Here is a 26,797-nt window from a genome sequence, read left to right on the forward strand (position 1 = left end):
CTTTTGTGAGGGGAAGTGGTAGTAGTGAGGTATGTTGGGCTTGTGTTTGGAAATGTACCGTGCTTTGTGTTCTCAGTTAAAAACTAGATTCACAGTTAGTGCTTCTCTTTTAGAATTTTTAGAAGTCATTTAAGGAAATACAAGTTGAGGAAGTACGTTTTGTACTGTATTTTAAACATTTTATTCACTATACCAAAAAATTTTGTAATCTTACGTTAATCACTTTTCTAATACAAGTAAAAATATTTTTGAATAAGAAGAAATTTTCCTCCTCTGAAGACATCCACTTCCTTTTTCAGAGTTAGAATCACAAGTCTTCACCTAGTTCTTTCCAGCTTAGGTGTGAAAACATGACTAGTGTGACAATTGCTGCTAAAGATTGTATCACAGTTTGAGTTTAGCTTAATGTTTTTCAGGAATAAATCTATGAATTTATGGGATCATTATTTCTGGAGGTTCACTTCTATATTCTCATGGTTTGTTGTGTTATATTTTGACACTTATTTTGTTAATGTTACTGAAGGTACCCCGTAGCCGTGAATGTTTTTCATACTTGTATTGATATGCATGGTTCTCTGAGTGAAACCAGGGGACTGACTGCGTGTTCCTAACAGAAACCCAGAGGCACATCAGTTAGCCCTCCTATGCCTCAGGTTTTTAATGTTATTGGTTTTGGTAATAAGTATATTTTTATTCCTAGTGAATATCTTTACAGTTCTGTCTCAATCATAGGATTTTTAGGATCAAAATAAGTAAAATATATGAAGACCCTCTGTTATTCGGAAGTGGCTGTATAAACTCTAGTATTTTATTTTTCAGATGATTTCTTAGCACTAATCAAATACATTAATCAATTTCTGATTAGCTGGCTCATTTGTAAGAGGATTGTCTTTAGATGTATTGCTTTCAAATTGTTCCTGATGTAATTTAGCAAAAGAGGTGATGAAGTTCTTTGTTGACCAATTATCTCATGTTTGATTTTATTCTTTGACTTACTGTAGTTTGGCAGGAAGCCATTTACACCAAAACATGTAATTACTTCTTAATCCCAAATAAGTTTGAAATACAAATGAGTCTTTGTCCTAGGGATATGACGGGATGGCAAAAAGCAGTGTTTTTGACTCCTCCTGAATCATTCACCAATTTATATTTTTTATCTAACTTCTAAAATGAACTGGAGGGGGCTTTTATTAAAATCTTCAAATACAATAGACTTGTATATAACAGAGCAATGAAAATGAATGACTTAATGAAGAAAGGAAGATGTACCAGAGTATCTAGGCCAGTGGTTCAGTCTGTGCATCCCAGTCCTGTGTGCAGCATGAAAATATACAGATGCTAAGGCTGTTGTGGAGTAGCGCCTTTATTCTTCTAGAGTTGTATAATAACTGTGATGTATAGCCAAGATGGACAGTTACTGCCTTAGATGATGAGTAGTTTCGTAAATGACTTTGTAATTTTGCTCTGAACTTCCTGGCATTCATTCCAAAAGAGGAAACAGGAGTTTCATAGCTTTTGCTATCTTAAAAACTTGCATCATTGGAAGAGGCACTTTTTTCCTACCATGAACCTGACAGGGTTTGTTTTGTAGATGTCTACAACTGTTCACTGTCTTTAATAAGTAGTTTTATCAAAGGATTCAGAAACATTCTTTACCTGGGAGGCTTCTTATTGATCCTTGTTTGAAGCTGATGGTAGAATATTAAATCATAACTATGTGATGATATTTCTACATGAAGCCAAGTGAAGCTTTTTGAGGCCAAAGGTTGCATTTTATTCATCTTTGTATTTCCAGTCTCTAGTAGTTTCTGGTGCATATTTTGGAGGTGTTTTTATAAATGCCTTTGGAGTAAAGGAGTTCAAATGTTTAATTTCCTGGTGAACTAAATTGCTACAAAGAGAGAGCTTAGAAAATCTAGAGTAAGAGATGATTAGCATGCTTCCTAGACCATCTGTCACTAATATCAATTGTTTCTACTTGGCACTGCAGACTTGTTTTTTTTGAGGGGGAGGGCAGCTTGTGTAAGGTAAAAAAAAAAAAAAAAAACTCTTAGGTTATTCTGTACCCTCTGTTTAGTGGCTAAAAGTCAGCACAATTTTTAAAAAAAATCGACATTCTTATTACTCAATAAAGATGAATGCAATTGTTGCTTATTCCAGTAGCAGTACCATTGTAATAACTGATAGCTGTTTCTGCCTTGCCCCCTTACAGTCTCTTATTGATGCATTAACCAGGGTGATCCATTCAAAATGCAAATCAGAGCATGTCACTTCTCTGCTCAAGACCTTCCAGGGATTTCCTTCTGGTGGCCTGCGCGCTGGACATGTTCTCCACCTCTGTGCCCTTTTATAGCTGACCTCAGCCAGTGCTCTCTCTCCTGGCTGAGTCTTCAGCTGCACCAACTCCCTGCTGTTTCTAGAACAGGCTGGTCATATTCTTGCCTTACCACCTTTGTACTTGCTCCTCCCCCAGTGTGGGATGCTCTACTTCCAGAGCATCTGTGTGGCTGGCTTCTCTCACTTTATTTTCAGGTCTTTGCTTAAATGTCACTTTCTTGTGAAGCTTTACCAAACCATCTTTTAAAATTTGTACTCCCTTTACCAATTCCCTTTTTTTTCCTTAGCCCTTATTTCAGTTGGACATACGGCATATTTTAATGTTTTAAATTATTTGTCTCTCCTGAATAAAATATAAGCTCCATGAGGGCAGGACTTTTTGTCTACTTTGTTTGCTGTTTTATCCCTGTCTTCTAGAACAGTTCCTCCACAAAGTATGTTGTCAATAAGTATTTGTTGAGTAAATGAATTAATGAAGCAGGATGTATGTTGTAGTAATGTAGAATTCCATAGGATTTGATATTATTTTTATTTTAGATTTAAAGGGTATAGCATGGTAAAAATTTTCATGTTTTTTGTAAAAAAATTACAAACCACTCTAATAGCATTACCAAATTACTAATATTTAAGTTAAAGGGAGAATAGGACTTAGTCCAATCCTACTTTGTAGGAATGGTATTTGATCCATTACAAACCCATTCATTCCTACCTTGAGCTGACCTTTGTGTCAAAGACACTATAGAAGCACTTAAAATTTTGGATTTATTTTAAGCTTACATAGTTTAGTCTATAGATGGAATGTATTTTGAGAATGGATTAATACATGTTAGTGAAAAACATCAAAAATGTAAAAACTTTGGTGAGAATTTAGTCAGTGGGAGAGTTTTTCTTGACTCATGTGTTCAGTGTATGATTTTTAATTAGATTGAAGCATTGTGAATTAAAATGCAAGTATATAGTTCCAAAACCTTATAGAAGTATGTTTACCCGGTTGCTAAAGTCAGTCCCAACAGTGGCCTTCAAGGCTTTACTTGATCTGTTCCTCTGACTTGATCTACTTTTTCCCTTGCTAACTCCACACCAGTCACACTGGCGCCAAGCATGCTCCCACCTTAAGATCCTGGCACAACTCTTCCTTCTGCCTGCCCCAGATACTCACATGGCCAACTCCCTCACCTCCTTCAAGGCTTTGCTTAGATGAGCAAAGTCTTCCCGAAAGGGGTTGTTCTTATTATCTGTCTCTTCCTGCTAGAATATAAGTGTCAAGAGAGCAGGACCTTTGTTTTGTTCCTTGAGGTATAGCAAGTGTCTAGAACAGTGCTTGGCACTTGGTAGGTTATCAATGAATATTTGTAGAGTGAGTGAATGAATGAGCAAGCCGTATGATTACTCTTATTCATAAATTTACATAATTCACAGTTAACATTTATTTATTGCTGTGATAACTAGTAGATTTATGTAATTAGCATCTGAAAGAACAATCTTAAAAAAGTACCACTTGTAATGCTTTTTCTAGTTGTGTGTATGGGGGGAGTGACCCCATAGGCACCAAGAACATATTGATATTATCTTGGTTCAAATTAATTTCTGGGTCTGTTTTATCTATTGCATCTGGAGACTTTTTTTTTTTTTAAATTGTGATTGAAAAACATACAACATAAAAATCACTATCTTAACCATTTTTAAATGTACAGTTCTGTAGTGTTAAGGGTAGTCATATTGTTGTGAAGCAGATCTCCAGAACTTTTTCATCTTGCAAATTTGAAACTCTGTGCAATTAAATAACAATTTGCTTTTCTCCCTCCCTTCAGTCTCTGGCAACCACCATTCTGTTATACTTTCTGTTTTTGTGGATTTGACTGCTTCAGTTACCTCATATAAATGGAATCACGTAGTGTTTGTCTTTTTGTGACTGGCCTGTTTCACTTAGTGTACTGTCCTCAAGATTATCTGTGGTGTAGCATGTGTCAGGATTTCTTTTTTTAAGGCTGAAGAATATTCCATTTTATGTATATACCACATTTTGTTTATCCATTCATCAGTTAATGGACACTTGGGTTACTTCGACCTCTTGCTGTTTGTGGATAGTGCTGCTAAGCACATGGCTGTACATATACCTCTTTAAGACATAAACTCTTTCCTTGAGATCTGTTAGCTTAAAGGAACAAACATTATCAATCATTTATATTTTCAAGTGTATGCTTCCATCTTCAATTTCCAAAGATCTTAATTTTACTTAATAGCATATTCTTATTTTACATAATTTATTCTCATATAATAAAATTTGTATTTTGGTGTAAGCTGTGGAAGTGTAGGTGGTCTGCTTTTTTAACATACAGCCCTGGAAGACTATATATCATAAAGTGAAACAGGCTCCTTGAAAGAACAAGCTCATTTCATCTTGAAAGAACAACTTATTTTCTCCCCCAAATTATCTAGAAGTATGTGTTGCCTAAATGGTACAGTGTATTCCAGGACAGTATTGTATTGTGAAAGCAAAAGGAAGAGACTGTTTCAAGAAAGAAAGAATGAACAACAGTATCGTGCCACTGAACAGGCCAATGAGTGATTCTGAATGTCAGCTGGATTCTGTGGCATGGAGCTCCCTGGTAACCTTAGCAGGAGTTGTTAGAGAGCAGTCATGAAGGTGGAGCCCAGATGGGGTGAGTTGAGGGAGTGAGGAGAAAGGAAATGTCAGTAAGTACAGATGATTATTGAGATGTTTGGCATGGAAAGGGATAAGAAAGGATGGTAGAACAGGAGAATTAAAAAATTTATTTTTTAAATGGCAGAGCCATGAGCATATTTAAAAGCTGATGAAAGGGATCCAGTTGAGGGAGACGTTGACTATATGAGGGAAGGATTAATAGTGTAAGTCCTGAGAAGGTTGGAGGGGATAGGATAGGAGGAGGATGGCTTCTTCACTTTGTGACGGGAGAGAAGGAAGCTAGGATTGGCTTGAAGTGGACACAGGTGGTTTGTAGGGTTGGCTTTTGGAAAGACAAGGGGATTCTCATCTGAATCTTCTATTTCTCTCTAAACTAGAGTAGATGATCTGAGAATTATGAGTTAGGAAGGGGAATTATAATTTTGAGAAGGAATACACAGGGTTTGACATAGTCATTGTAGAGCGATTGCTAGGCTTTTAAAAGGAGTGGCAATATCCATTGCAATAGCATAGACATCAGGTACTTGGGCAAAAAAACTAACTTAACCTTTTTGCTGTTTAAGTTTATAAATTTATTGAATTCCTACCAAGTACAATGTGACTAAGACAGTTCTCATATTCAGGGAGTTTATAAACTTACAAGGAATATTTATTTATCCCATGCAATAAGAGGTACAGACAGTACTGAAACTTCAGAGGTCATATCTGACTGAGGAAGAGGTAGATCTTTGGGTATGGGAAGAATTTCCATAAATGTATATAGAGCGGGATATGTGTGAGAAAAGACTTTGTACTGTGAAGACAGGAGATAAGAATATGTTGGTACCATGTTAATGGAATGGTGAATAGTCCGGCTTGTCCAAAATTATCCTTGAATCATCGTGTCTCTCTATGGTATAAAACACATTAGAGAAGTTTATGACTTTAAAGAAAATTTCATAAAAATATATGACCCCCTAAAGGAGCTTACATGCATAACTATTTTAGGGAAAATTTAGGAGTAGCCATCCAGTGTATAATGAGCTTTATTCAGCATTACAATTTTCCAGTTTGGATACGATGAATTCATAGAGCTCATTAAGTGTAAGTGTCATTGTTGTGATTCATTCAAGCTTTTTTTCTCTCCTCAGCAGAAGATTAAAAAAAAATTTCAAATTTGAATCCAGGACTTGAGAAATGCCAGTAGTCTAAATACAGTACCATATTGTGATAAATATAGCTATTGAAAATTTTAAAATCTATTCACAAAACTTTATTTTAATATTCATTGCAGAACTTTTTTTGGAATGTTATCTGAAAAACAGAGGACCATTTTATCATCAGAGCTGACTATTAATTAGGGTATTGTTTCAGATATAAAAGTTGATCTGCCACTGAAATTCTATTTGAATATGTATAGTTCCAAGCTTGCTTTGTGTATTTAATAACTTTAGTACCATAATTACTCTGTTTACAATTAAATTTTGGTGAATATGCTAATATGGAATATACCAGTGAGTGATTTCAGCAAAGGGCAGTATTGATTTGCATCTTGATGTGCTTTTCACTTGCATCTGCATTTCATTTAATATCAAGGGAAAAGAAGTGGTCAGATTATGTAATGGTTTATGTGATGATAAAGTTTTTTTTTCCTGCAAAACCTCTCTGTTGCATTGGCTACTATAATAGTAGATTTGCATTGAGCCAAGTAGGCTGAAATTATGTGGATAGATGTAATTTGGTTAAAGTTTGTGCCTTCCAGTGTATTGTTCTTTAATAGAAACCTTAATGCAAGTATTAGTTTCATTATTAGGAAAACTCAGTGGTGTGCTAAAGTGATTTTTTAATTCAAATTAGTGTTTTTAAATTCTTTAGAAAACTCACTAACTTACTGAGGCAAATACTTGTGGTTATGTTATTTTTTTGAGCTGGGACTAGTGGTTTTAAATAATTCCCTTTTCCTCTTTTCAGAAATTGCCTGAAAACTAACATGGAGATTGAGAAACACAGATTTCCTATTCTCAGAAACTAGGAGACTTCTGTAGCCCTGAACCAGAAAATAAGGGGCTGCCAAGTACCGTGAAGGTCAAATAGGGGGTATGGGAGGATGCTGAACGGAACACTGTCAGGTCTGAGGTACAGGTGAGACGTCAGACAAAGCTGGCAGAATTGTGTTCTCCAAAGTAAGTGGCACACGCTGAGAGGTGCATGAAGGAGCCTGTGTTTGGAAGAACAAGAATCGGAAAGGGGCGCTAGGGAACTGTGTGGTGTGATGAAGATGTTCTAATCTTTGTTGTCGCACAGATGTGTATACATATGTAAACATTTATCAATCTACACTTGTGCAAGTTATCAATTTATTGCCTTTCAACCCCACATTCACCATTCTTTGTTCTATTTGTGATACTTGAGCTAGATCCTGTAAACATTTTTTCCTTTCCAGAATAATGTTAGGTTTTGTCACTAGAAGGTGAAGGTGTACTGCAAGACTTAGCAGAGGAAGGGGCTCGTCTTGTTGCAGTGTGCTTGTTTTTCTTTTTTTCTGAAGTGTGACTGTCTGCCGTGCTTACTCTCCTGTAAGTTTTGTTAGCACCTGGGTAGACAACTTCTTTCTCCCCTGACTGCTCCAGTGGGCAGATGCCTGTGCAGCAGCTCCAGCCCCACTGGCACTCCAGAGAGCTACTCTGCCACCCAGTGGGCTGTCACCACAGCCTGTCCAGTAAGTGTTCCTTTCTTGGATGCTTTCCCTTAGCCTCAGAGATAGTAACTTCTCCCTGCATTTGCTAGTACCATATTCCTTAGAGTTGTCTTTTACTCCTTTTAGTAGTTGACCATCTTTTACAAATTAATACTTTTTTATATTAAATTTTCCTGTTTTAATTACTTGCATGTTTTTTATCTCCTGAATGGACCCTCACTGTTACACTTGTAATTTGTATAATTTACTGTGTTAATTTTACATAAATAAACAGGATGAAATAAATCATAAGTGTACAACTTGATTAATTTTTGCAAAGTGAATATACGGTTTAAACACCAAAATTGGGATATAGAATGTTACCAGATCCTTAGGTACCTTCCAGCTACAGCCTCTTTCTTCCAACTCATAGTCATTTCCTCCCTCAAATAGTGTACGCTGTTTGACTTCTATCACCATTGATTAGTTTTGTTTATTGTTGAAATTCATATAAACAAAATATAGTATATGCTCTTCTGTGTGGCACATCTTTTTCTCAACACAGTGTTTGTAGATTCATTGGTTTTATTATATTCATTTCCCAGCTGATGGACATGTGCTTTTCCAGTTTGTGGCTGTTGAATAAAGCTACAATCATCATTCTTTTTCTTGTGCATGTCCTTGGGTGGACAAGTTTTCATTTTTCTTAGAGGTATCTATCTATATCTATCTATCTATCCATCCATCCATCCATCCATCCATCCATCCATCCTGAATTGCTGGGTTAGTTAGCAGGCGCTGCTAGACAGACTTTCAAAATGTTTGAAACGGTTTACAGTGTATGAGAATTCTAATTTTTCCACCTCCTTACCAACACCTGGGATTGTCAGACTTTCACAGTTGAAGTCTTCAGAACCTTTAAGGAACAGATCATTCAAATGCTGTTTAAACTCTTGGATTGTGGTAAAGGTAGAAATCTTCCAAAATCTTTTTATGAAATGAGCATAATACCGATATTCAAACGGATTAATATACCAGAAAAAAACTACAGGCTTTTCTTATGAATATCAGTTTTGTTCCTAAATAAAATATTAATAAATAGAATTCAGCAGCACACTAAAAAAATCATAACAACCACCAAGTATAATATTTTTTTTTCTGAGAATAGTTATTTTAACTATGTGGGATACTGGCTATATTTATTTTAAGTCTTTTATGTTTCTCAACATTTTAAAAGATTATTTATTGAGTAAATATTTATTAATCTGTCATCGGCCCCCCTTGGACGCAGCAGAATTATCCCCTGAGCACTGACGTGGCCATCAGTTTCCCAAGGCCACCTAAGATTGTAGCCTGCATGCATTTTTCCATTAGGAGCCGCAGGAGGGAGTTTTAGGTATATTTTAAAGAAATATTTGTGTCATAGTGGACTCTTTCTATCAGAACAACAGAGTATATTTCAATGACTTCTTAACACTCCTGTGGAGCAGACGTAGGTGTGAGGGAGGTTTTAACCCAAGCACAAAGTTAGTTTCAAATGCTAGTTAATTGAATCTATTTTCTATTTTTTTCTCCTCCTCCTCATTCTCCTCCTTCCTTCCTCCAACTTCGTCCCTCCTTCCTCCTCCTCCTTTCTTCTTCAGAAATTGGTGATCTAGGATCTACATGTGAACACCTTTATATGAATATTTTTTGTACTTGGTTTACTTGGGTTGGCGTGACGTGTTATTTAAGTTCTTTGAACACCAGATGCCTTTAATGAGTATGAATGACTGCAAAAGAAAAAAAACAAACAAAACTAGATAACCATTTGGAAAAAGCTAGATTCCTACCTCATATCTTATACCAAAATAAGTGTAGGCAGGTGAGAATTTTCCAGTAAAAAATGAACCATAAAATAACCAAAGAAAACATGGGATATTAAAAAAAATTGGAGGGAGGTCTTTTTAAGGGTGAGATAAAATTCAAAAGCTAAAAATAAAGTGCCCAAAGACAAATTGGGAAGGCTCTTTCTAATACAATGAGCTAATTTCTTTAATACACAACGTATAAGAAGTGCCTATAAATGAAAAGCAAGACTAGTAATCCAAAAGAAAAATGGGCAAAAGAAAAATGGACAAAAGTTACCAGTAGTTGACAGGAAACGAAGTACAGATTTTGCTTAGGTGTCTGTCTCTTGTGACAGGAAACGAAGTACAGATTTTGCTTAGGTGTCTCTTGTTTTTCTTTTTTTTTTCGGCAGGAGGATTGGGCAAGCTCATTGAGTATGAGAACATTTCTAGTTTTGATCCCTTGGTGATTGTTAATTATAGGAGGAGTAATGTTTGAATGTCTAAAATTATAAAATATTGCACAATTCAGAAAACTTAAGCAAATACAGACTTAATGAGTCGTTATAAGGTACTCGTATAAGTACCACCTAAGTCAAGAAGTAAAACTTTGCCTGCCATGTGCTCCAACTGAATCATAACTTTCATGTTCTTCCCCAAAGTAACTTCTTTGATGGTAATCACTTCCTTGTTTTTCTTTATAGTTTTACCACTCACGTGTACATTCTTAAATGCTGTGGTTTACATTTGCCTGATTTTGTTTTGTTTTAGATATATTGTTTTAAGTCTTTTTAAATCTATTTTTCTTTTCTTCCATGCCTCCTTTCCCCCCCTTAATTTGCTGAAAAAATGGGATTATATGTGCTATAGGATTTCCCACAGTCAGGATTTTGCTGTTTGCATTCTTTTATTTATTTATTTATTTATTAATTAATTATTCCAGGGTTTTGTGAGGGTACAAACGTTATAGTTACACTTTATGTCTTTGCCTCACCCAAATGCAGGTTAAAGGCATGCCCTTCCCTCCCTTTAGTGCTCCCCGTGTGCTGTTTGCATTCTTGGGTTATAGTTTATCATGTTCTTCTGTTTTCTTCGTATCTTGTGAATTAGTAGGCTTAATCAGATTCAGGTTCAACTTATTATTTATTTTTTGGCAAGACTACTTCATGGGTAGTGGCATGTTCTTCTGTTGTTGTTGTTGTTCATAGCAACATTTCAGAAAAAACTGAAATGTCTGTCAGCGGATGAATGGTGAAGCAGACTGTGGCATATCCATGCCATGGGATACTACTCAGGGATAAAAAAAGAATGAACTATTGGTACACTTGGCAACTTGGATGGATCTCAAGGGCATCATGCTGAGTATAAAAACCCAATCTCAAAACGTTATGTACTGTTTGATTCTGTTTATGTAACATTCTTGGTATAACAAAATTATAGAGATAAAGAACAGATTAGTAGTTGCCAGGAGTTAGGGACGGGGAAAGGACGAGTGTGGTTAAAGGGGTAACACCAGAGTCTTGTGGTGGTAGAACAGTTCTACATCTTGATTGTACTGGCGTTATATAGTCCACATGTGATAAAATTGCATAGGACTTATACATATCCACAAATGAGTGCGTGTACAGCTGGTGAAATCTGAACTTGCTTTATGGGTTGTACCAATGTCAATTTCCTGATTTTCTTTTTTTTTTTAGTGTCAAAAAATTAAGGAGGTACAAATGTTTTTGTTATAAGGCTATCTTGTGTAATGCTTAAATCAGGGCTTTTGGTGTGCCCATTACCAGAATAGTTAGTGTTCATTGTACCCAGTAGGTAAGTTTTCATCCCACACCTATCCTCCCACTTTGCGCCTATGTATACCCATCTATTAGCTCCCACTTACTAGTGAGAACATACGGTGTTTGGTTTTCCATTCCTGAGATACTTCACTTAGAGTAATGGTCTCCAATTCCCTTCACATTGCTACAAATGACATTATTTCATTCCTTTTTATGGCTGAGTAGTACTCCATGGGCGTGTGTGTGTGTGTGTGTGTGTGTGTGTGTGTGTGTGTGTGTCTTTGTGCATTTAAGTCTTTAATCCATCTTGAATTAATTTTTGTGTATGGTGAGAGATAGGGATCCTGTATGATTCTTCTACATGTGGCTATCCAATTTTCCCAGCACTGTTTATTGAATAGGGCTTCCTTTCCTCAGGGTATATTGTTGTCTGCTTTGTCAAAGATCAGTTGGTTGTAGTAGGTAGTTTTATTTCTGAGTTCTCTATTCTGTTCCATTGGTCTGTGTGTCTGCTTTTATACCAGTACCATGCTGTTTTAGTTACTATAGGCTTGTAGTATAATTTGAAGTCAGGTAATGTGATGCCTCCAGATTTGTTCTTTTTACTTAAGACTGCTTTGGCTATTTGGGCTCTTTATTGGTTCCAAATGAAGCTTAGGATTATTTTTTTCTAGATCTGTGAAATATGATGCTGATATTTTGATGGGGATTGCATTGAATCTGTAAATCACTTTGGGCAGTATGGACATTTTACCATGTTGATTCTACCAGTCCATGAGCAGGGGATGTTTTTCCATTTGTTAATACAAAGGGTGTGTCTCTGTGTTTGTATGTGTATGCTTTTTGTAAAAGATAAAATACCTTCTGAATTAAAAATATTTCCAAGCACAACATTTTTAACTTCACCTCTTCTATCTTTCCTCTGCATCTACTTTCTTTATATTCGAATCCTGAGTTTTAAGGATGTAAGGGAATGACAGAATATCACAATTTTTCATTTACATTATTCAACATTTATGCACACAATAGCCTTAGTTAACAGAACTAAGTATCACAGTATAATTACTGGAAGGTTGTTTTTTTGCATATGTTATCCCATTTTTTGTAGTTATACTATATCTACACTGCTAGAACATATGCCCATCGTATACTCTATCCTCTCCTTTTAACTGTTGTTGAGTCTCAGTTCTACAAATATTTTGGATATTTGAGTCTTATTCTTTAGTAGATTCTTATTCTCTTTTTCCATGTTGATAACATTTTATAGTCTTTGTACTTGAAATTTAGCTGGGTATAAAATTTTTGGTTCATGTTTTTTTTCCCTTTAGTCTTAGATATGTTACTTCCCCTTTTTTCTGGCATGAAGTGTTGCTGTCAAAGTGATGACAATTTGATTTTATTTCCCTTATAAAATATCTGCTTTTGGGCCAGAATGCTTAAAGAGATTTTTTTTTTTACTATTAAGTCCAGTAATTTTATTAGCTTGTGTCTTAGTGATGGTCATTCTGGGTCAATTTTTCTCATGTATGTTGTGTGACCTTTACATATGTAGTTTCTCATCTTTTTAAGTTCATGAAAGTTTTCTTGAATTTAAGCAGTTTTAGTATTCTGTTTAGTATTCCCTTGCTTTGATTTTCTTTGTTTTTATTTATATATATATATGTATATAATATGAGCTTTTTTTCTGTGTTCTAAATTTGTGATTTTCTTTTAAAATTTTTTTGTCCTTTTTGATTTTTTGTTTTTTTTCTTTTCACTTTCTATTTCTCTTAAGTTATTTTTATAAATTTTATTCAGTCTATATTCCTTCTCATTTAGTCTTCATTTCTGAAAAGATTTTCCCTTTCAGTTTAAATTTTTTATCACCTGATTTCTGAATTTTTCTGAGTAATGTATTAGTCTTTGTATATAAAATGTTTTTTTAGCTTGTTTTGAAAGCTGTCAACCTTTTGGGAGGTATGTTTTTCTTATGGGCTTTTCTTTCTTTTTTAAAAAAGCATCAACTTTGTGAGGGACTACGTCTCTGTCCTTTTCTCTTGCCGAGTTTCATGTTTCATATGCAATTAATTTTAGATGATATGGTTCAGGGAGACTTTATGTCATTCTCTAGAACCTCTTTATTTGTTTTTGTGCAGTGTTCCAAAATATGGAGGCTAACTCATAGATCCACTTTCGTTTGAACTTTCTTGGTCCTTTATTTGTATTATCCTTGTGATGCTCACTTTGGAGCCCATCCCGAGCAGTTTCTCTTCAGCCTGAGGCTTTGATCTGGGAGGGGCCTTGGTTGATTAGTTTTGAGAGTTGTATAGTCCAGCGTGCTCCAGCCTCTTCAGACTTTATCCCTGACCCCTTGCACCCCTTTTTGTTTCAACTTCTATTCTCACAGTGTCTTTGTGCTTTCTAAGAAGTAGTGCCTAGTAATTTTGGGATTCTTAGGTTCATCAAAGGTACCATACTTCTGTTCCCTTCTTTACAGTTCTTGATACCACATAGATCTTGTTGCTGTCTGGTTTGTCTTCACCTACTCAAATTTTGGGATTTGTCGAGATAGGAGATACTGTCTGCAGTTTTGTTGTAGATGTTATTCATGAGTTTTGAATTTTGCTCTCTATTTGTCCTGTCTGGCTCTTTAGAGGAATTCAGGGAGATTAACCAACTATGCTGCTGCCATGTTCGGTGTTAACCTTCAGGAGCAGTGATTTATGAGTGTTCTGTAGACTGATGGCGATGAGGCCATTCCGTGGGACTATGTCTAGGCAAGAAAGTCAGTCCAAGCCTTAACTAATTATTATACTTAGTTTCAATTAGTTGGCCATAGGATTAAAACTAAAAATAAAAGCAAACAGCTTTATTTGGAGGAAAAACACTTTTTATTGACCACAGTTTATATTGAGTTGATGTTGAACCAGAATGTTTCATTTAAAATATTGTATTTTTATCACTTCTGGAAAAGAATTCCGGAAAAACACAAAAGATTGCCCAGTCACTATTTTGAGTTATAAAAAGATAAGAAAACATATTTTTCACTTATTTTAAACTGTTTTGATTACCATAAGTAAACAATCAAATAGGAGATTACTCTGGTGACTTGATAAAGTTGGATAAAATTCAAAAGGCATTCATTTTTAGTATTTGGAAGTACTGTGTGTTTTAGTTTTTTGTTTGTTTGTTTTGTTTTTTTTACTTGGTTCACACCATAAGTGTTAAAGTTACTTTTTGTGGTGTTTTGAATCTGGGCTGTCTTGGTTGACCCTGAAATTCCATTCAGCAAGATTTTACTATGATTAAAAACACATTAATTAAGAGAATTAATTAATAAGAAGAAGTGACAGGGACACATTCATTTATTTTGGAGATGTTTTTGTTAAATTAGAGAAGATTTAGATAGCAAAGATGCATTAGTATTCTGTAGGAAGAAATTCATTTTAAAAATCCCCAATAAATTAATAAAGAACATTTGCATATATGGCTTTTTTTTGTGTGGAGTGATGGTATTTGCTGAAAAGTTCTAATCAAATGTAGTGTGTATGCATGTAGCATATCTAGGCTTAAAACCAAACAGTGAACTTCTTTCATCTGAATAGCCATTTCAAATTTTACAGACTGTCTTAATAATTCTTATCAACTTCTTTTTTTTTTTTTAACTATGTCTCTACTGTGTTTTTAGGAAACTATAGAATCCTAACATATTTGTTTGAAATCTTTTAAAGTTAGTATTTGTAGAACTGAGAATTTGAAATCACACAACACACAACACTGCTTACATGGGCATGCATACAAATATACATTGAGTTCCTTCACTCAATGAAGTGAGTTACACCCGAGGGCACTTATAGGCCAGCGTGAAGTGACTTGGCCAAGATTACTCAGCTAACTGGTATTATACCTGGTATTCAAGTCTTTTGATTTCAGTCCAGTGCTATTTTCACAGTAAAACACTGCTTTCTCCGAATGTTATGTTAAACTTATGTGTTAGTGGGAAAAATTAATCTAGATTCATCTTTTACAGGATACTTAGTGACAAGGGAAGTGTAGAAATGCTGTGTGTCACCAGCTTTGCTTTTTTTGTGAACCCAAATGACTAAACAGCCGCAGTTTCTCCTTGTCACTCTTGAAGGCTGTGCTTCCTTACAGTGACTTCTGTAATTGTGGAGCACATTGGTGAGGCTTTGGACAAGCCAGGCAGTCATCAGTGCAAATTGCTGTTGTTCCACCACTTGCTAGCTTGCTGGGCCTTAATTTCCTCACCTATAAAATGGGATGATAATGCAGTTTGCACAGAGTTGTGAGGACAGATGAGAACCCAAGTAAAGCATATGCTGTCATGCCCTAAGAACACTTGCCCTCTCCCCTTGTTTTTAATTGCCTTGTGTTTTTAAACTCTGTGCTGTGTACTTGTCACATCAGTATTGACCTTTATAAACTCCTCATTGCATTAATATGAAGTGTGCTTTCTAATTGAATGTACTTTGTCCCCTCAACTTCATAGAGTGAGTCTCTCTTTTTTTTTTTTTGTTAAATAGCATATTTAGTCATAGATCTTATGCCACTTGAACTTAAACCTAAATATTTCCTTGAAAATAATTGCATATATTGTTTTATTTATTGTCTCCTCTCTAAAATTAAGAAATAATCAAATAGGATTTGAGCCATTATAAATCACAATTAACAGATGTCCTTTAAGTTTTGGAGGAGGTAGGAATTTGAACATCTCTGTTGTACAGAAGCTTTCCTTAGGGAAAAATGTTTTAAATACTTCTAAGATTATAATTCTGAGTGTTGCTTTGTTTTGTATTATAGTTAAAATGCCTCGTGTAAAAGCAGCTCAAGCTAGAAGACAGGGCCCTGCAAAGAGACATCTTGCAGAACAATTTGCAGTTGGGGAGATAATAACTGACATGGCAAAAAACGAATGGAAAGTGGGATTACCCATTGGCCAAGGTGGCTTTGGCTGTATATATCTTGGTAAGTGTGTGACTGCTTCTGATTATCAACCCAAAGATTTATATGCTTTCTTATCAAAATGGTTTTGCAATTATGAGCAATTACAGGATGTTCCTAATAATTTGCAGTCAACTTAATATTGTGTGATTAAGCCAAAGTGCATAGGAATGGAAAAGATGATTGTTAATTTAATAACAATAGAAAAAGAGGGTAAAATGTCTGTAATGTTGTTGTTATTAGTGAGCACTATGGTTTTAGATTTTTGAGATATTCTATATAATCTTAATCTCTTGAGACGTGAAGAAAGCCATGTACATCTGTCCTCTCCCACTTTCATCTAATCGGGATTTATTCCCTTTGTGTTTGTCTAATTCGGAGATTTGCAGATCTTTTACGGGTGTATATCTGTTTTCTTTCTGTGCAACCCTAATAGTCTTCATAGTGGAATTAGGAGAATTACCTAGACACTGCATATTAGGGCTGATTAAATGTGCTGTTAATTAGCATACTTATTCTGAAATTTTGGGGGACCCATTGTGGAACTCTGAGATTGATATAAAAAACGTTTTGCCTGATTGCTTCTAAAACTGTCTAATATTACCAAGAATATTAGTGGTGATACAATTGCAATCCATGTTTGTTTTTGATATTTCACTCTAACTTTTCCATTCTGTATTCCTACTCTACCTCAAATCTCAATTTAATTATTTGATTTCTGCCATAGAGGTTTATAAATTTTTATTTTTAGCAGTGGAACTTTTTTTTTCATCTTACTTGGCATATTATTAGTGTGGATAGGTTAGTGTTACCTGGAACTTGTTAGAACTGCAAATTCTTGGGCCCTACCATAGACCTACAAATCAGAAACTATAGGAAGAAGGTTGGCAGTGTGTTTGAACAGGTCCTCCAGATGAGTCTGGTGCATGCTAAAGTTTGAGAACCATTGACATAGATAAAAGAGCACTCCTCTTACTCAGGAGGGGGTCCCACTTAACCTCTTCCAGGACCAGTGGGCTGCAGTCGGTCAGCTGCAGTTTCTAGGGCTGTCTTCATGAAACATAGCTTAAAATCCAGAGCTTTTCCATATTTTACACATATGCTTCCCGTAGGTCATTGGCACACTTCTTTGGGAAATATGTATTGATTCTCTGGTTTTGTTTAGAGCCAAGCCCGTTCCAGTGAGCTAGGCTGTATCTGACTTAAGGTGAAAATCCTTGTAAATCAAGAAAGCATAGTAGCTATATTAGCCAGGTATATATTTTTGACCTTGTCATTTAGAGGAGATGGTAGATTATATAAGTTGTCGCTGCTGCAGGATGTGTGGACTTACGACATCCCGTATTAATGGGAACTTGTCTCTAAACAAGTAGGTTCTTCATTTTACATTAATTTGCTTTTGTAACCTTTTGCAAATTTGGAACTTGCTTTGTATGTGTGCTAGCTGTTTTATTTGTATTTATCATGATAAAGTGCCATATAATACTAAGTGTCTTTAATATCCCATGGTTTGACAGATCTCTGTAATAAAACTTTACTTCTGTAAACCTTGGTTGACCAATCTATAAAATGAGGGATTTGCTTGAATATTGCTGCCTCCAATTTCTCTTTCTGTGTCATTGCTGATACTTTGAAACAACTATATTCAAGATCATCAGCAATTTCTGTTAGTGAATTAAAAAGATTGCTTTTGAATTTTGTTTGGATTTTTTTCTGCAGCATTTGATACTATTTATCTTTCCTTCCCATAAAAATTGTTTCCATTGTCTTCCGTGATAGCATACCTTCCCCTCTGGTTTTCTTACTACTTTGCTGGCTGTACTTGTTCATCTTTGTAGGTACCTCTGTTCTCCAGCTTTCCTTCCTTGGCCCACTTTTCATTCTATATATTCTATCTGAGTGATCTCATTGAATATCATGGCTTCTGTTACTGTCCTTTTATTGTTGATTTCTATATCTTTTATCTGTAGCCTAGGACTTTATTTCCTGAGTCTAGGCCCATAGCCAATGGCCTACAAGTGATCTCTACTTGGATGTTCCACAGGCATGGCTAAAACATATGTCATCTTCTTCCACCTCCTGATACGCTCATGATCAGGAGAGGATTGTCTGAATGAAGGATACCCATCAAGCCAGAAACTGGGAAAGCATTCTTGAGTATTCCTTCACTAATAGCCCCTAGTACCTTTTCTAGTCCTATTGCTTTACCTGTGTGACTTCTCAGATCCATTTGTTTCTCTCCATCCTTGCTGCCACTGTCCCAGATCTGGTCATTATCTGGACTCTCACTGTAGCACTGAATCTTCTCTGTCTCAGTCTTGCCCTCTTGTAACCCATTGTTCATAGTATGCCTTGAGTGACCTAGCAGATTAATCAGTTCTTGTGATTATCTTGCTTAAAACTCTTTAATGGCTTTTCAGTGCCCTTAGAATAAAGTGCCAAAGTTTTAAGAGTGGCATATGAGACCCTTCATATGTAACTTTTATCTTCATCCCTTTTATTGTCTCAAAATCCATGCTTCAGCCATCCTTCTGCCCTTTGCCTCTTGATCTTTGTATGTGATACTTTTAAAAAAAATTTTAATAATATATTTTATGTAACCCAATATGTCTAACAAATAATTTCAAAATGTATTTAAAATAAAATTATTAATAGAATATTTTACATTATTTTTGTACTAAGCCTTTGAAAATTTTGGAGAGCTTTATTGAGGTAAAGTTGATATACCTGGAGCACTGTTATGGCTTCCCAACTGATTTACCTGCTTCTGCGCTTGCCTCTGTGCTCCGTTTTCCACAAAGCAGCCCAAAGGAGTCTTTAAAAATCAAAATCTGACTTATCCAATCTTCATCTCAAAACCTTCCAGTGGCTCCCTATTTCATTCATAGTAATAACCAAAACCTTTATGTGACCTGTGTAATATAAAGCCCATTGTGTTTGTTCCCTGATGCTTTTCTAATCTGTCTCCTTTTCTACCTCACTCCAGCTACTTTGGCCTCCTTGCTTTCTGGACATGTCAGACACATTCCCACATCAGGGCCTTTGTGCTGGTTGTCTGGAGTGCTCTTTACCCAGGTACTAACCTGGCTTATTCCCTCACTGCCTTCAGACCACTGCTTGAATCACACCCTGTCAGTGAGTTCTCTCTTACTACTGCCTGCCTTCCTTTTCTGCTTAATTTTTCCTCCATAGCACTTAGTGCCATCAAACGTACTTCATGTTTTATTTGTTGCCTGCATCCTGCCTCTGAAATGTAGCTTTGTAAGAGTAAGGGTTTATTCTTTTTTCCTGTTTACTGCAAAATTCCTATTTCCTAGAAACCAGCATATAGTAGGTACTAGGAAAATACTTGTTTAATGAAGATGGCCAGCCTTATATTACTAACTCACTGTTCTAGGACAACTGTGCTTCTTTATTTGCATGAAACAAAATGACAGTTGCATTAAAAATATTCTGGATGGCCGGTAAAAGTTCTAGTGCCAACATCCTGAACCATTGGTCCAGATGCATTTTTACCAAACTAGTACATTTTAGAATTTTAACTCCCTCGTTTTTACCCCCCAGATGCTCCTTCTTAAAAGGATTCCATAGTTGGTTAAATTTAAGAAATTGTATCATTTATCTTCTAGGGAATTCACATTATACATTGGCATATCAAAGGCCAAGAGTACTTTTGAATTCAGGGTATTCTTGTACGTAATCAATGATCAAATTTAAGAACCCAGAAACTGTAAGATCCATTCCAGTTTCAGACATTAAAATATGGGGAGGGGGAAAGTCTTAAAATTGATGAAATATACTGTAATGATATCCTAAAACACATATTTGGGAAATGAAATTTATTCTATCAAGGGGTAACAGATATATAGACCTAAATATTAATACGATATTTATAATAATGCTACTTTTTCTGATATTAAATATTTTACTTTCTTAAACAGCAGATACAAATTCTTCAAAATCAGTTGGCAGTGACGCACCCTGTGTTGTAAAAGTGGTAAGAAAATATTTTATCTAATTTTTTTCTTTTGATTTGTTGTAGTATTTGTTTTGTAAAACATCGTTTTTGATAACTAGAATTAATTAAACCATAAGGTATTTCATTTTTAATAATGTTTTATAAATATTTAATGAGACATAAAAATAGCTTTGTAGTTTTAAATAACTTGAGTTCAAAAAGTCCCTCTCCGGCCGGGCGCGGTGGCTCACGCCTGTAATACTAGCACTCTGGGAGGCTGAGGCGGGAGGATTGTTTGAGCTCAGCAGTTGGAAACCAGCCTGAGCAAGAGCGAGACCCCCGTCTCTACTAAAATTAGAAAGAAATGAATCGGACAACTAAAAATATATAGAAAAAATTAGCCGGGCATGGTGGCGCATGCCTGTAGTCCCAGCTACTCGGGAGGCTGAGGCAGAAGGATTGCTTGAGCCCAGGAGTGTGAGGTTGCTGTGAGCTAGGCTGACGCCACGGCATTCACTCTAGCCCGGGCAAAAGAGTGAGACTCTGCCTCAAAAAAAAAAAAAAAGTCCCTCTCCTCTTTTGAGTTGGAGTGGCACTGGTATTTGGTGATAAATGCATGAAAACATAGAGGTATGCAGATGTGGAATAAAAATACTCAGCTCATTTAAAAAATTTCAGCTATTTACAGATGCTTTTAATATTTATATCCTACAAGATCTTACTAATTTAATATAATTTTATTGTATTTTCTTTCTCATTTACTTCTGGACTTCCACTTGGTCAATTTTTTCTTTTTGTTTATTCCCAATTTTTTTTCCCTTCTCCTTCTGTCTTAGTACATTAAATTATTTAAGAGTGGTTGTTAGTCCTTCTTTGCTACACTAATGTTGAAATTAGTCGTAGTGAGTAAAGATGGGCAACATCCCATCTGACATAAGCATACTTTGAATAGTCAGGTCAATTTATATATTGGAAAACTAAAAGACATTTTAACTACTATTTTTTAAATAAATTATGCATCTTTTTGCTTACCAACATTCGCTACTTCCCTTCCTCAAAGTTCTTTGATATATGTGAAGAACATGGTTTTGTTAAACAAAAGAAGTAATAGGATGTGTTATTTGGGCAAATTAACATATAACTCCTCCCCACTTCTTTTCCTAAAGAATACAGAAATTTAGGAATTAGAATTACCCCAACTTGAGTTTTTTGTTTTGTTTTACTCTCTTAAAAAAAAAAAAAAAAAATTGACCCCATTGGAGCCAACGTTTTTGGACCTGAATTGTTTTCATGATTTTTTAAAACATTTTATTGAGGCATAATTTTTATTATATATAGATGTTTAATACACATAGATATTAAACAATTTGAAGACTTTTGACAAGTGCATACACCTGTGTAACCCTCACATCTGTTAATACATACAACATTTCTATCACCCCCAAAAGGTTCTTTATGTCCTTTTCCAGTCAAGCTGCTACTTCCCCACACCCTTGAAGGCAACCATTTGTCTGAATTTTTTTTGCGAGGGATACGTTATTACTGGTCTAGAATGTTACATAAATGGTATTATACAGTGTATAGTATTTTGTCTCTAACTTCTTATGCTCAGCATGATGTTTTAATGATTCGTCTATATTGTTGGTGTATCAAGCATTTGTTCCATTTTATTTCTCTGTTGATAGACATTTGGGTAGTTTCCCGTTTTGGGCTGTTATGAATAAAGCTTCTGTAAACATTCTTGTACAAGTGTTTTTAGGATATAAGTTTTTATTTCTCTTGGGTAAATACCTAGAAGTAGAATTGCTGATTTATAGGGAAGGTATATATTTAAATTTATAAGAAAGTACCAGATGGATTTCCAAAGTGGTTGTGCCATTTTACATGTCGGCCAGTAACATATGAGAGTTCTGATTGCTCCGTGTCCTCTCCAACATTTGGTGGTGTTAGTTTTGTGTGTTTGTTTTTTAGCCATTATATGGATGTGTAGCTGTGTCTCATTGTAGTTTCAATTTGCATTTACTTGATGATTAATGATTTCCAGCACTTTTTCATGGTGCTTATTGGTCATTCATATATTTTCCTCTGTGGAGTGTCTCCTCTTTTTTTTTTTTTTAAATGAAATAACTGGTTTGTTTACTTTTTATAATTGAGTAGTAAGAATTTTTCTGGATACAAGTCCTTTTTCAGATGTATGTGTTGTAAATATTTTCTCCCAGTTTGTAGTTTGTCTATTCATTTTTTGAATGCTTTTTCTGCATCTATTGAGATGGATCACAGGATTTTTCTCCTTTATTCTGTTAATGTGGCAATTACATTGATTGATATTTGAGTGCTGAACTAACTTTGTATTCTTAACATACACCCCACTTAGTCATGGTGTATTATACTTTTTACATAACACTGGAATTGATTTGCTAATATTTTGTTAAGGATTTCATGAGGGATATTCGTCTTTAATTTTTGCCTCAGTATTTCTTGGTTCAAAATTTTGTAATCTCATTATTTGGTTTTGGTGCCAGGGCCTGTGGTGTGCTAGCTATGTTTGGTCTCCTGAGTCTCCTCCTTTTCACTTCTAGTGCTTCTAGGAAAAAAAGCTGGGGCTGTCGTGGGGATCTCTTTGTTTCCTATCTTTTAGGGGTCACACTCCTGTACTGCCTATTATCTAATTTTTGAAAATAGTAATTGCTATTTTTTTATCCACCTTTATGTTTGTTTACGGTGGGAGGCTAATTGAGTCCTAGCGCTTCTCCCCTGCAGGGAGGCGGAAGTAAAGTGCTGACTTTAAAGTTGTGTGTCAGTGCTTTGTCTCTCCTGTCATTTCCCTTTTTCTTGATCCCTTTTATTTTGGATTTTTCTTCTTTCTCATTTGTGGAATAACATTCCTTTTGAAATAGTCAGCTTGCTGCTAAATCAGAAGAACTAAAAGTTCTTACTATTAAATTGGATCATTTGCATTTAATTGCAGAATATTATCTGCATTTGTCTTTGATATGGCAAATTAAAATATTAAAATCTGTGGGTAAGATTAGTTTCTCCTTAGGATCATCAAAAGGTTTCTATTGTGGGAAGAAAGCAAATCTCTTTATGATATCTCATAATCTTGAGGTTCAAATGATACGGTTACCTCTGACCCCTTATAGTTGGCTGATTTGTATAATCGTTTCCATGTCTCGGGAAGAAAGCTTGCCAGTGCCTTAACTTATAGGTGGAACTTGTGTATAACCATGTCTTTTTTGTTCTGTATAACCTGAGTTTCTTTAAGTTGTGTTTTAACTTGGAATTATATTATTATTTATTGTGAATAATTAGAAGTATATCAGTTGTTATTCAGTGTAACTTCACTTTTGCTGCCCTTTTTTAACTTACATACAGTTAAAGAAAAAAGTGGATAGGAAAAGATATTTCCTATATGCTTAAGGTAACAAATTACATTTCTAAGGCCATTTAATCAAACCTAGTTCAGTACTCTGCATCTCCTGTCTTCTAATTTAGTTCTCTTTCTATTATCCTTTATTACTTCTCTTTGTAATTAGGACAGTGATAAATATTCAGTTGATTTCTCTTTTGCATTTAATATTTCAGTAACTTTTTCAGTGTTACAGTTTGTGATCCTGGAAGAATGCCATAAACAAAACAACGTTATGACTTTCTCTTTCCCTTTGAAGGGGAAATTTAGTAACTGCTGTTTGCTTCTTTCTCCTCTGATAGCTGTCTTTTCTGGACTCCTTTAAACTCCTACAGCACTCCTCGTATTAACATTTGTTTTACAATTTCGTATGCTAATATCCTCCTTATGCCACTACTTGTTTTTAGTTTTTTGTGCGTTTGTTTTATCTTCCTAACTGGATTTTGACTTATTTGATAAGGACCTTGTTTTAAACTATTTTTTCCTATGAAGTCTTTAAATGCTTATTTTATTTATTTTTTGGAATATATTTTAGCCATAATTATCCACCACCTTTTTACTACTCTTTATTCATTTACTGTCAACTTCCTGATGCCACTTACCTTCCTCTCTTGTCTGCATCACTCAGAGTAGGCCATTCATAATTTGCCTTCTCACAGCTTTATGATATTAAAAGTTGAAATGGTTCATCAAATACAAACATGTAAAATGAGTATCAGTTCTTTCCAGAATTAAAATCAGAACCGTTTATGAACATTTGCCATTTAAAACATTAGGGACTGTTAAAGATCATGTTTTCAAAGAACACGTACTACTCTTTGGGGAGATTTCATAATTACTAAAAAAAGTAGGATACAAACCTCTGTATATAGTATGAAGGTCGTTTTATAAAATGGCTATATATGAAGAAAATATACCAAAATGTTTCCAAATTTTCTAAAGTGAGCATATATATTTATCTTTAGAGAAAAAACTTGCAAATGATATTTAAGAAATAAAGACATTGATGTTTAATGTGAAATTAGACCTAATAATGTAATGGTATATCAAACAATATTTCTCAAGCCTAGTCGTGCAGTGTAATCAGAATTTCTGGGTGTAAGGCCTGGGTATTGGTATTTTTAGTAAAGCTTCCTAGGTGATTCTTTTGTGCATCCAGGTTGAGAACCACTGATAGAACCTGGCACATAAAGCACCTTAATTATTTTAAATGGAATCGTGTGCATACATAGTTTATCCTTATTTTATGATCCTTTTCTTCAGTAGGGGCTTGCAGGTACTCTGTGCTTCTGGTAAGGGTTTCCATTTTGATTTGGAAGCTTTGTCAAAAACTTTGGTTACTGCTAATAGTACATGTATCTGCTTTATGAAAGAGCTCCAAATAGTTAATCCACAGATTTCTTATATTTGGCATTGCAGGGAAGTTAAGACATACATCTTCAAGATAAATGTTTAGGCACTCACTCAAAATGTTCTCCCTCCTACCAAATAATGATCTCTGGCTTTGTTTGGGGTTGTAGTGCTTGACCTACAGGAACAGCTGAGGAAGAGTGGTGCTGGGGCACCCAAGATACAATAAACTTGTCTTCTCTGCCTCTACTGAGAGATGCTATCTGTGTTTTATTTCAGGAAAGTGAATGTGCAGAGAGAAATGATAAATTGATAAGTTAGATAATGCAAGGAGAAAGAAATTCTCTTTTGTGTTTTCTTGCTGACAAACTTAATAAGAAATTAGTAGTTCTTTGAATTGCACTCACCCTTTGCTGTCATGTCAGTAGCAGAACTGGAGGTAGAGGTCAGGCTTTTGGATGGTGGATCTTAAACAGTTCATTGTATCGTAGTCCTTTCCCAGTGTGAACTGATAAAAATCTGTATTTCAAAGTTCCCTGGAAAGAAGTTTGCAGACTGATGTTTGATTTCTGTCACTGATGTTATGAGAAGTGACCTGAATTTTCAATTCATGTATCATAATTTTTTGGTAGGAAGGAGAAACGTTGTGCAGCTTCATTTTTAAATGGCAGCCAGTTGCTTTTAGATGGTGCCATTGAAATATATCACATTTTAATTTTTTTTCTGTTGTCATCTTCATTTTGACACTTAGAAGTCTTAAAGAAACGTTTAGTGATATTCTAGTTAAAATGTCAGTCCCAATTTCTTTTCTAAATCTTGGCTATTATAGAGTTGGCAAAGTATTTTAGATTTGAAATATGTTAATAAAATTTTAGTTATGAGTTAAGGTATTTTCTTCAACAGAAATAGCTAGCTTTGGCTGGAGTGCAAAGCCAAGGAAGTAGCTCCTTTATTTTGTGATAATGGAAGTTTATTGGATTAGAAAAAGTATGAAATGAGCTCAAAGAGCCTTCATTGTAGAGGGGCTTTCATTACAATAGCCTGGTTTATGTGGTTGATTCTCATTATTATAAGTTTAATAAATTATTGCCTGAAGGGAAACTTGAAAATTAAAGCTGATATGCCGTAGGTCGAAACTGAATAAATCAGACTTTTATACTGATGGTATAAGCCAGGATTTGTCTTAGGAAAACCCCTTTAAAACCTGAATTATATTAATGAGCTAGCCCAAAAGTTAGCCTTTGGAGAGTAATTTACCAAAATTTCTTCTTTTGAATTTCCATTTCTTATACTGATTCTGTGGACTCCTGCTGAAGGCCTATTCTCAGCCATTGGCTTGAAACATTCACAAGTGTCTGTCTAGCTACCATTGCTGCTAGGAAAGGAGCCACAGGTTATAGAGAAACTTGAGGTGCCGAGTCCATAAATTAAGCATTCAGCACTCAACATTTTTAGCATATTGGTTAGTTTCTACTTCTTATGGAGTTGATGACATGCCAAGCCCATGTATACCACTCTCTTCCAGGCCAGGCTGAAAAGTATACTTACCTGTAACAAAAAAGGAAGCTTATTTTCAGGTTTTCATCCAAGCATTATACATATTGCCCATTTGCTGTGAAATGCTTATTCATAAGTAGGTGCTGCCTATTTGCAGATTGGCTAATCATCTTCCTCTAAGTGCTTTAACTAGGGATTCCTATTTTTCTGAATTACAAGAAATCTGAGATGCTAGAACTGTGTGTGTAGAGTGGCTTTCTATGATAGGTAAGGAAGGGTATCTTGAATGAAAAAAAAGTGAACATGTTTTAAGTGTTTGTAAAAGACATCTCGAGTAACCCAAAGCTACAAGTTTTCTCTCAATTAAGGTA

At 35.2% G+C, this 26,797-nt stretch overlaps 1 protein-coding gene across 1 annotated transcript in view; it reads left to right on the forward strand.

Moving 5' to 3' along the window:
* VRK1 (vaccinia related kinase 1) overlaps window positions 1-26,797 on the forward strand; it is an 83,033-nt gene that overhangs the window by 20,902 nt on the left and 35,334 nt on the right. Inside the window, exons 2-3 of the mRNA XM_012650106.1 lie at window positions 16,072-16,236; window positions 20,154-20,209. Of these exons, the coding sequence (XP_012505560.1) occupies window positions 16,077-16,236; window positions 20,154-20,209 (216 nt within the window). The 5' untranslated portion in view covers window positions 16,072-16,076. The remainder of the gene's footprint in view (window positions 1-16,071; window positions 16,237-20,153; window positions 20,210-26,797) is intronic.

Source organism: Propithecus coquereli, unplaced genomic scaffold (genome assembly GCF_000956105.1).
Source record: "Propithecus coquereli isolate 6110/MARCELLA unplaced genomic scaffold, Pcoq_1.0 Scaffold310, whole genome shotgun sequence".
NCBI lineage: Eukaryota > Metazoa > Chordata > Mammalia > Primates > Indriidae > Propithecus > Propithecus coquereli.